This window comes from Sander lucioperca, chromosome 3, assembly GCF_008315115.2.
Source record: "Sander lucioperca isolate FBNREF2018 chromosome 3, SLUC_FBN_1.2, whole genome shotgun sequence".
NCBI lineage: Eukaryota > Metazoa > Chordata > Actinopteri > Perciformes > Percidae > Sander > Sander lucioperca.
Genome location: NC_050175.1, coordinates 19,955,997 through 19,966,973, shown reverse-complemented (window position 1 = coordinate 19,966,973; position 10,977 = coordinate 19,955,997). Strand labels below are relative to the sequence as shown.

General features: G+C 44.4%; 1 protein-coding gene across 8 annotated transcripts in view; it reads right to left on the bottom strand.

Moving 5' to 3' along the window:
- Window positions 1–45: 45 nt before the first annotated feature.
- Window positions 46–10,977, bottom strand: part of LOC116060640 — a 37,840-nt gene continuing 26,908 nt past the window's right edge. For 6 of the 8 annotated variants that reach the window (XM_035999447.1, XM_031314322.2, XM_031314323.2 and 3 more), the window contains 3 exons: window positions 6,121–6,498; window positions 5,583–6,020; window positions 46–1,642 (listed from right to left, as the gene is read on the bottom strand). In XM_035999447.1, coding sequence (XP_035855340.1) covers window positions 1,296–1,642; window positions 5,583–6,020; window positions 6,121–6,498 — 1,163 coding nt within the window. In that variant the 3' untranslated portion in view covers window positions 46–1,295. The remainder of the gene's footprint in view (window positions 1,643–5,582; window positions 6,021–6,120; window positions 6,499–10,977) is intronic. The other 2 variants (XM_035999446.1, XM_031314324.2) reach the window with 1 other exon arrangement.

Genomic DNA, 10,977 nt, shown 5'->3' with positions numbered 1-10,977 from the left:
TTGCTGTGATACAATTAAGAATATACACCATGTAAGGATAATATAAATATAAATAATAAAATGTATTAAAACTAGATTTAAGGCCAGAATAATTCAAGTTTATACTGTTCTTGAGTGGGTCTGTTGCCCACTTTGACGCTTGATAATACATCTTTGGTTTTGGTTGTAACTCTTGCATCTGCCTCAGAAACGTCTGCCACAATACCAATACACTGGAGGTTAATAGAATTTCATTTCTGGTGCTCAATGCATGAAAAATTACATAAAAAGTATTTGCAATTTGTATTGCCAATAACAATATCTCAGTTACCCACAATAAATCTGACCTCACTACCACATTGTAAGCATTTTCAACTTCAAAAGAAAAGGTGTCCTTCGGCTCTGCCATAAATGACCCCCCCCGATTCCTGAAAAGTTAGTTATGTATTGACTCAGTAAAGTAGAGCGTACAATGTAATTTTCTTCAAAATATTTTCTTACAGATCAAATTTTAATGCCATTATCTGCAGTGTTCCTGTAGGAAAGATGATACTCCAGTGGGAGTATAAAAAACATTTTAACCAAAATCAAAACTGCCTCTCTAAATCTTTCCCAACATTGTCTTGCCTAAACATCCTGTTTCAATAAAAAGATCAATGAAGGAAAATATGATGCTCTCAAAAATGGCCTAATTCACACATCCTCTTACCATCACAGATTTCTACAAGAGACTTAAGTAACAGGATCACACCACTTGTTAAAGCTGTGGTGTAATTTGGTATAAAAAAGGAAAGAAAAACCATTAAACTATTATTATTTACTTACATAATTACATTTGTTTGACTGATCATCTCAAGCCCTCACAGTAAAAGAAAATCTCTGATGTGTCAGTTTTTTACTGACAACGTTCCAATTGCATTGGCAAATGTAGATTTTTTTGCAACTGATCCTGTCCTGCAGACTTGAGTGAGCAGCAGCACATACATTTTTATGGCCAGTCTCTGACTACTATATTCATTTGAAAATTGCTTGTTGCAGCCATGAGTGAGTGCAGGGTGATGTGGGGAGGGAGAGGTTTGTCCTGGATCACATTTCTATTCATTTGATACCAGAGTGATATCGGGACATCGCACAATGAGACAGGACCAGAGTGGGCAGAAGATGAAGAAAGAAGCAGTGCAACACAGCTGTGACAGAAACCTACTGTCCATTGATTGTTTTACTAAAAAGGGGAGTTTACATTTTACATCATCATGTGTTTGAATTTGTCCCAAAGCATTTATAGAAAATCTGAAATCAGTGATGTCAGGACATGATCAGGAGGCTTGCTGTTCTCTGGACAACAACAAGACATGTTCTTCCCTTTCCTGCTGAAGCTCTTCCCATTTCTTCTGCAGCTGTGTCTTTTCCTTCTGGACCTCTTCTCTCTGTCTACTCAAGTCTTTGGCTTCCTCTAGCTGTACTTTCCTCAGTGACTCAATCTGCTGCCTCTCTGCAGCTGCCTCCCTGGCATTCACTGCACGCAGACTCTCGAGCAGCTCCCTCTGATGCTCCAGAGCCCGAGCTTCCTCCTTCTGCACTCTCCTCAGAGCTTCTATCAGCTCCCGCTCTCTCCTTAACACATGCTTTTCTCCTTCAGAAGCTCTTGAAACTTTCAATTTGCCTGTAAAAGGGAGGGAAAGAGAAGGCCACATGTCTCATTAGTCTCACAGTCTTGGATACAGTAGAACCACAAAATGAAAAAGAAAAGTCTTTTTTGAAACTACATATTAATTTGCTTTAAACGTGTATTAGAGTGATCCACTGGTTGCTGAGATACCAAATTGCTTTCTTAAAATGACAGAGAGAAAATGACAAGACAAGTACTTGAGTGGTTGAGTAGATAAGTACTAGGGCTGCACGATTATGGCCAAAATGATAATCACGATTATTTTGATCAATATATTGATCACGATTAATTATCACGATTATTTGTTGATTTTAACCAAAACAAATTTCATTGTCAAATAGGCTAATTATAACTGCTTTCACATCCATATTGTGCTACATTCCTCCTTTGTTGAAGGATACTATGTAAGGAGTATGCCATTTCAGCTGTTGTGCGACCGCTTTCCAAACATGCGCGTTTGCCGTGAAAAAATACAGGCAACGCAATTTTCTGTTCACGTTAACGCCGCATGTTAAAATCTGGTGCCAATAGGGCACCGGTGCCCGGTATCTACCGGACGAAATAGCAACGCGGATTACGGTCCCACTTAAATGTCTGCGTTGCGCTCTGATGCTCCAAAACAGACGTTACAGGCACCAGAAACATCGCTGCATGTCATGCTAGTTAACACTAATAACACGTTACACAGCAGGTAACGTTAGCCTACCGTTAGCTACAGTAGTAACTGGATTAAACACGGCTAAAATGCTGACAGCTAAACGGTGTAGTGTGACTGTATTTCACTGTAGAGGATTCCAACAGCGGGACGTACAACAGTCTGCCGCTAAAGCTATGAGCTAAAAGACTCAAACTAGCAATGGTCACTGCTGTTGTCTGAAAAACAACACAGACAGGACAAAATGTTGTGTTTACTGGTAAACTGGTAAACCTCATGACGACTTATGACCGACTGCTATCTGTTGTGGAATTTTCCTCACGTTACTCTGTCCTCTGTGACTGTCTACATCTAAACTAAACTGCGCGGTGCAGGGAACAACTCCGATTGGCTCATGGAGGCACGTGATCAGAGAGTGCTTTACGGAGCTTTGGAAAAAAAAAAACTTTGATACAGAGCGTTCTATGAACGGAATGAAGCATTTTAAATATCGCTCGATCACGTGAATTTGATCGTGGGAAGCAAAAATCGTGATCGTGATTAACATTCAATTAATTGTGCAGCCCCAAATAGTACTGAAATAGTGTTTGATCGGATGATGTTTTACCTTCATATTTACTTTTCCAGTTGGATTATAAAAGAAATTTACAAGGAGAAATATATAACATTACTCCAACTGTGTGTTGAAACTCTGACCATGATGATTCATGATTTGATAAAAAAAAAAACAGGGTTGGGTATCTAACCTCAATACTTTTTGGTACAAACCAAAATGTGTCCATAGCAGAGTGTTGAAAGCTGGTGTCAAATTTGTGGTTCACAATCTTTTTTCTTATTCTTTGATCAGACAGTTCTTAATTTAAATCTGAATTCTGCTAATTCTGTACTGTATTTTAGATTATATATTAGCTAGGTTTGTGTTTAGACAACATTTAATATTTGTCTTCTGATAAATGAAGAAATGTGTTAAAAACAACATATTTATATATTTCACTTATTCAGCAAAAAAATGTTTTGGACACTCGGGTGAAGAGAGGGGCGGAGCTGTCAGCCGATCACCATCTGGTGGTGAGTTGGGTCAGGGGGTGGGGGAAGACTCTGGACAGACCTGGTAAACCCAAACGGGTAGTGCGGGTAAATTGGGAACGTCTGGAGGAGGCCCCTGTCCGACAGACTTTCAACTCACACCTCCGGCGGAGCTTTTCGTGCATCCCTGTGGAGGCTGGGGGCATTGAACCTGAGTGGACAATGTTCAAAGTTTCCATTGCTGAAGCTGCGGCGGGGAGCTGTGGTCTTAGGGTCTTAGGTGCCTCAATGGGCGGTAACCCACAAACACCGTGGTGGACACCGGTGGTCAGGGAAGCCGTCCGACTGAAGAAGGAGGCAGTTGCACGGTACCGAAGGGCTGCAGCCTCTGTCGTGAAAGAGGCAAAGCAGCGGGTGTGGGAGAAATTCGGAGAAGACATGGAGAAGGACTTTCGGTCGGCACCAAGGTGCTTCTGGAAAACCGTTTGCCACCTCAGGAGGGGGAAGCGGGGAACCATCCAAGCTGTGTACAGGAAGGATGGGATGCTGTTGACATTAACTGAGGAGGTAATAGGGCGGTGGAAGGAGCACTTTGAGGAACTCCTAAATCCAACTAATACGCCCTCTATGTTAGAGGCAGAGCTGGAGGATGATGGGGGATTGTCGTCAATTTCCCTGGTGGAAGTTGCTGAGGTAGTTAAACAACTCCACAGTGGCAAAGCCCCTGGGATTGATGAAATCCGTCCAGAAATGCTTAAAGCTCTGGGTGTGGAGGGGTTGTCTTGGTTGACACGCCTCTTCAACATTGCGTGGAAGTCGGGGACGGTGCCTAAGGAGTGGCAGACCGGGGTGGTGGTTCCCCTGTTTAAAAAGGGGGACCAGAGGGTGTGTGCCAATTACAGGGGTATCACACTTCTCAGCCTCCCCGGTAAAGTCTACTCCAAGGTGCTGGAAAGGAGAGTTCGGCCGATAGTCGAACCTCGGGTTGAAGAGGAACAATGCGGATTCCGTCCTGGTCGTGGAACAACGGACCAGCTTTGTACTCTCGCAAGGATCCTGGAGGGAGCCTGGGAGTATGCCCAACCGGTCTACATGTGTTTTGTGGATCTGGAGAAGGCGTATGACCGGGTCCCCCGGGAGATACTGTGGGAGGTGCTGCAGGAGTATGGGGTGAGGGGGTCCCTTCTCAGGGCCATCCAATCTCTGTACGACTAAAGCGAGAGCTGTGTCCGGGTTCTCGGCAGTAAGTCGGACTCGTTTCAGGTGAGGGTTGGCCTCTGCCAGGGCTGCGCTTTGTCACCAATCCTGTTTGTAGTATTTATAGACAGGATATCGAGGCGTAGTCGGGGTGGGGAGGGGTTGCAGTTTGGTGAGCTGGGGATCTCATCGCTGCTTTTTGCAGATGATGTGGTCCTGATGGCATCATCGGCCAGCGACCTTCAGCACTCACTGGATCGGTTCACAGCCGAGTGTGAAGCGGCTGGGATGAGGATCAGCACCTCTAAATCTGAGGCCATGGTTCTCAGCAGGAAACCGATGGAGTGCCTTCTCCAGGTAGGAGTCCTTATCCCAAGTGAAGGAGTTCAAATACCTCTGGGTCTTGTTCGCGAGTGAGGGGACAAGACCCCGAGGTATTTGAACACCTTCACTTGGGGTAAGGACTCATTCCCTACCTGGAGAAGGCACTCCATCGGATTGGTCGGAGAATCGGCGCAGCGGGTGCGGTATTACATTCAATTTATCGCACCGTTTGGACAAAAAGAGAGCTGAGCCAGAAGGCAAAGCTCTCAATCTACCGGTCAGTTTTCGTTCCTACCCTCACCTATGGTCATGAAGGCTAGGTCATGACCGAAAGAACAAGTCATCCGTGAGGAGCTCGGAGTAGAGCCGCTGCTCCTTCGCGTCGAAAGGAGCCAGTTGAGGTGGTTCGGGCATCTGGTAAGGATGCCCCCTGGGCGCCTCCCTAGGGAGGTGTTCCAGGCACGTCCAGCTGGGAGGAGGCCTCGGGGAAGACCCAGGACTAGGTGGAGGGATTATATCTCCAACCTGGCCTGTGAATGCCTCGGGATCCCCCAGTCGGAGCTGGTTAATGTGGCTCCGAAAAAGGGAAGTTTGGGCTCCCCTGCTGGAGCTGCTCCCCCTGCGACCCGATACTGGATAAGCGGACGAAGATGGATGGATGGACTTATTCAGCAAGATGTCATTGAAAAAGTCAGCATGAATGACATACACAAACAACAGTGAAAACATTACCAGAAAACTGTCTCTGCTTCTCTAGCGCCCCAACAGTTTCTGGTGGTGTCGACGTGTCACCGTTAGCATTTGAGCCCTGTGATGAGTGGGGTGGTGGTGGGTGCTGCTTGACTGCTACCAGCTGAGAAAAGACCCCCGGGTGTCTCTTTGACAAGTGCCGATGCAGGTTGCTGGTTCTCCGGCCTTCAGAGCACTCTAACTTGTTCATGCAAATGCGGCAACGAGCAGCAGCCAAACTGTGCAGGTACTCGTAGTGCCTCCAAACCAAGCTGCGTTTTTTCTGTCTACATTTCACAGGGCGGTCATCACTCGCCTCTTCATGTGTTATTTGTTCTGCTAGACTTCCTTGTGCAGCTTCCAGGATGCCATTAATGGCAGAATTAATATCAGCATCATTCACAGTGGTATGGGTGTCAGAGTCCTCCAGAGACACTTCCACTAAATAAGAGGAAAACAAAAAAAGGTTATAATTAGGACTGCAACTAACAATGCATTATTGATTAACATGTTAATATGATTTTTTTTATTGATGTGTCACCGTTAGCATTTGAGCCCTGTGATGAGTGGGGTGGTGGTGGGTGCTGCTTGTCTGCTACCAGCTGAGAAAAGACCCCCGGGTGTCTCTTTGACAAGTGGCGATGCAGGTTGCTGGTGCTCCGGCCTTCAGAGCACTCTAACTTCTTCATGCAAATGCGGCAACGAGCAGCAGCCAAACTGTCCAGGTACTCAAAGTGCCTCCAAACCAAGCTGCGTTTTTTCTGTCTACATTTCACAGGGCGGTCATCACTCGCCTCTTCATGTGTTATTTGTTCTGTTAGACTTCCTTGTGCAGCTTCCAGGATGCCATTAATGGCAAAATTAATATCAGCATCATTCACTGGAGTATGGGTGTCAGAGTCCTCCAGAGACACTTCCACTAAATAAGAGGAAAACAAAAAAAGGTTATACATATGACTGTGATCTGAATTGTAAACATTACACAAGGTGACACCACATCTCTCAGCTTTGTCAACAAATTTACTACTTTGAATTTACCCTCTGTATGAAATGTCTATGTAAACAAAGTTGCCTTGAATACAGTTCATGTAACACTTTTTTGTACACATTTTATTGGCACAATAAAAAACTATAATAGAAAACAGATTTTTAGTGCAACTCTGAAAACAATTTCACACAAGATTTTTTTAAAAGAACAAACAGTAAAACTTATCAAAGTTTCAGAGGTAGATGCATAGGTGTGAGTGACGATGGAGGACTTGGACCATTTTGTACCTGATGCGGTGTTATCTTGGTCATCATTATCATAACTTCGTCGTAGTCTCACATCCTCGGCCACTTGCACCCCTGGATGATGTGATTTTAAGTGGCGGTGAAGATTGTTTGTTGACCCTGATTTATATGATAAGTTTGATCTGCAAATATTACACTCCGCTTTATCGTTGCCTTTATTGCTGCAGTGCATCCAAATGCTGCTGCGTTTTCGAGTTTGGCCCATTTTGTTTTTCCCAAACACATGGTTACCTCTTGTTCTCATTTCTTTCTGTCTACGTTTACCAAAGGACAGCTGATCTAGGACAGGCAGTGAAATTTTGGGCAGAACGACTCTCACCACGAAGCGTTACGACTCGGTGCTCTGTCGTACCAAAAAGAGCCGTTGAAAAGAACCGGATCGTTTGCGTAGGGTATTTGCTACTGTTCACAGCTGTTCACTGACCGTTGGTGGATGGTAGAGGTAGGTTCTGGTATCCGCGCAAGGATATCCGCCTTGTCGACGGTTTAACAAAAAATATATAATACTCATATGTGTATCTTACATAGACTGTGAATAGTCTATGGTATCTTATAATAACTTACATCCAAGGGAAAAAAAACGAACACGCCCAAAAATGTCCGTGATATATCTAGCTAGCTAGCTAGCTAGCTATGATAACGTTAATCATCACACAGCATTACCTCTGTGGTCCAGATTACGTGCCGCTCATATTCAGCATTGTATCTGTGAAATTAAGAGATGCACACGTGGGCAATGATAACCTCACGAGATCAAAGCGGCCGCAGGTTTGAGACGCAGGCAGCGCAGTTGCTTTTCACCGACTGCAAGACCAAAGCCAGTCTACGGAAAGCCTTCCCACTCCCTATTCAGCCCCATTGTACTGAATTTGGTTGCAGTTCCACCAGAGTTTCACTGGGGGTGATCGCGGTCCAGTGCAAAATGAATGGGACTCTATGGAGCTAGACGGCTAAATTTGTCTCTTTCGCCTGATTGTCGTTGAGAAATCTCAGATTTGATTGTAGTTTTTGCAAGTTCAACATGGATTATAGGTGGAAAGTTGAATGAACGAGTACTTATGTCCTTTTGATTTCTTACAGGTTGAGTCGTTGCCCATAACACGCTAGCATTCTGCTAATGAATGCTGATTGGTCAGTGAAGGACTGATTACGATTTTTTTTTTTAAGATTATTTTTTCAGGCATTTTAGGCCTTTATTTCCATAGGACAGATGAAGACATGAAAGGGGAGAGAGAGAGAGGGGGAATGACATGCAGCAAAGGGCCGCAGCCAAACCTGCGGCTGCTACGTCGAGGAGTAAACCTCTATATATGTTCGCCTGCTCTACCAACTGCGCTAACCCGGCCACTTTGGCGTGGTCTTTAAAACATTAGCAAACCTCTTTCTGGCATGTGTATTGACAGGGAGAGCCTTACCTGTTAGTTGTGTTGTCGATGGTGTCACCGCCCAATGTGAGTCGAGTGCAGATGTGAGTCGCGCATGCGTCACTTTGCGACAAGTAGCCTACAAGATGCTAACGAGAGACTTCTGTAATGTCAATACAGTAAAAATGGACCTACAACAAAGTTTGTTCACTGCTTGTTCATAGCTAAAACGTTTTTAGAATGATTTCCATCTTCTGTTATTGTATGTAAAGACAAAAGATTATTATTTTATGGATTTCAGTATGACACGTTATGCCGTAAACCGTTTAAATCTGAGCATGTGCAACTCACGTCTGCACTCGACCAGAACCGTTCTGACTCGACTAACATCGGGTATGACACGTTATGTCGTAAACCGTTTAAATCTGAGCATGCGCGACTCACATCTGTGTTCGACTCACATCGGGCAGTGACAATGCCTCGAGAGAAAAACGGAAGCGACTCAGAGCTTGCCGAAAAACAGTATATCTGGCCGTACGATGTGTATGACGTCATTGGCATTTTAAAAGGCTTTTTAGAAAGAAAGAAAAATCTAACACCCAGCAGTGTGTATTTTCTTAGCCTCCCCTTTCGAACGCAACATTCAAATTACTAGACAAAAAATTATATCCTGAGAAAAGGATTTTGAGGGGTATAGCTCCATAGAGTCCCATTCATTCTGCACTCGCCTGTGAGCGCCCCCTATATGGATCAAGAGTGGAACTGCAACCAGTTCAGAAGCCGGATGTAACGAGAGAGTGGAACTTCTTCCCTTATTAGAAATTCTTTGGCAAGACCCAGGCGGACCCAGGGCATGATAGGAAACGCCGGCATCTCAGCGGATCTAACCAAGGGGGTAAGCGAGCGTCTGGCAAGCGTAGCTCCTATGGCGCCATTTTGATGCTATCAAGCCATCACCCGGCGTTAGCATCCCATTGACTGCCATTCATTTTGACGTCACTTTGACAGCGAATAACTTTACATCTGAAGTGTTTAAAGACTTTATTTGTCCGTTGTTTATTTCTAAAGAAACATGACAATGTATAAAAGGCTCCATTACCTTGTACTTCACGTTATGGCTCCGTAGCAGACGTTTTTATAAAAATAGGCTAACGATTGTGTCATAACCACGCGACTTACTGTCGCATAGTAGAGGAATTACCGTATAGTACAGGAGAAGCTCACAGGCAGTTTCGTCTCACATTAGCTGTTTAAGTGCAATTACTAATGTTAACTAGCATTTTAGTTAGCAATAATTAGCCTGTGTCCATGTTATCTCCTTACATATACCTACGCTCTCCATCTCTGCTAGATTGGGAATGATTGAGATTTCTCTTGGCACAGCTACCAGAAGACTTCCAACTTTCAGACACGTTGGTCACGTCACATTTACGTCGTCTCTCTCAGTTGGAGGCTGCGCAGTAACGCTCAGCGCTCACCGGAAAAGTGCTTCTAAAGGCCTTCACTGGTCTCCGTCCAGAGCAACAGGATCTGTTGGTCCATTCTTATATACAGTCTATGGGTCTCCGTCCAGAGCAATGGGTCGATTTATTTAACTTTCTATGGATCTAACAGCTGATTGGGTCAGAATCGACTCAACATGATGACGTTTTATATAAACTTTTTATAGTTTTTGAATTGGAGGGATTTTAACTGCTATTTGTCTGTTTTAAAGGGTTATTATGTACAAACAACATGTTGTGTGGCTGATAGTGACGTTTAGAAGTCAGAGACTAAATCTGTTCAGATTACGGATCATCTACAGTCTGTTGTTAATTAAAATCAGCAACAGATCGCATGTAGTGCATTTTAACAGCTACTATGTCATAATAAAAACAACTGGAGACTTGTGTAGCTACAAGCTGATATATGGGTCTGATAACATTTTATTAAATCGGAATCGGACCACAGTGTTTCTGTCACTTCCTGTTCAGCCTGAAGGCTGCTGGAAACGGCTGGAAACTGTCCGACTTGACAGCGGATTTTTGTCACCGCCCTCTGCTGCTGCCGCCTGCTCTCGTCCACTTTACAGGCGAGGCGCACTTCATCTCGAAGGAGAGGCTTAGTAGACGGGCTCTGGTTCTGCGATGTTTTTGCGCGTCCGAGTTGGAGAAAAACATGGACGCCACCCGGAAAGCTGTTGTTGCGGTAGCACCTTTCATATACTGTGTATGGGTAGCACCCGTTCTCTTAATACATCAATGGGTAGCACTATACAGTCTATGGTAGAGCTGGCCGAGTTAGCAACGCTAGCCACGTTTAGCAACACCCGTTTGAAACAAGTCTTCATTCAATATTGCACTCACAACAATACCGATTCCCATACCCACAGGCAGTGGTACGGACGCAGTAAGGTATTGCAGTAATACGAGTGATTGAAATCGTCATTTAAACAACCAAAGCGGTCCAAAAAACAATAAAAACAATGCATACTTACAAGTCACACAGGGCGCAGCCATCTTGGATTCCGTATCGGAATTCTTGCTCGGTGTCCTCTGAGTAAACCTGTTTGAGTCGTGACTCACTCTGATCTTTCACCCGTGTCTTTAAATTAACTCATGAGACGCGAGTCTCTAGTATCATTAACTCGGATCAGTTGAGTCCTACTACAATTCAATCTAAAATGATAACAGCGCCACAAACCTCTTGCAACATTAGCTACTACTAGTCCTAGCCATCTTAGCTGCCAAAAGCTTTATAAC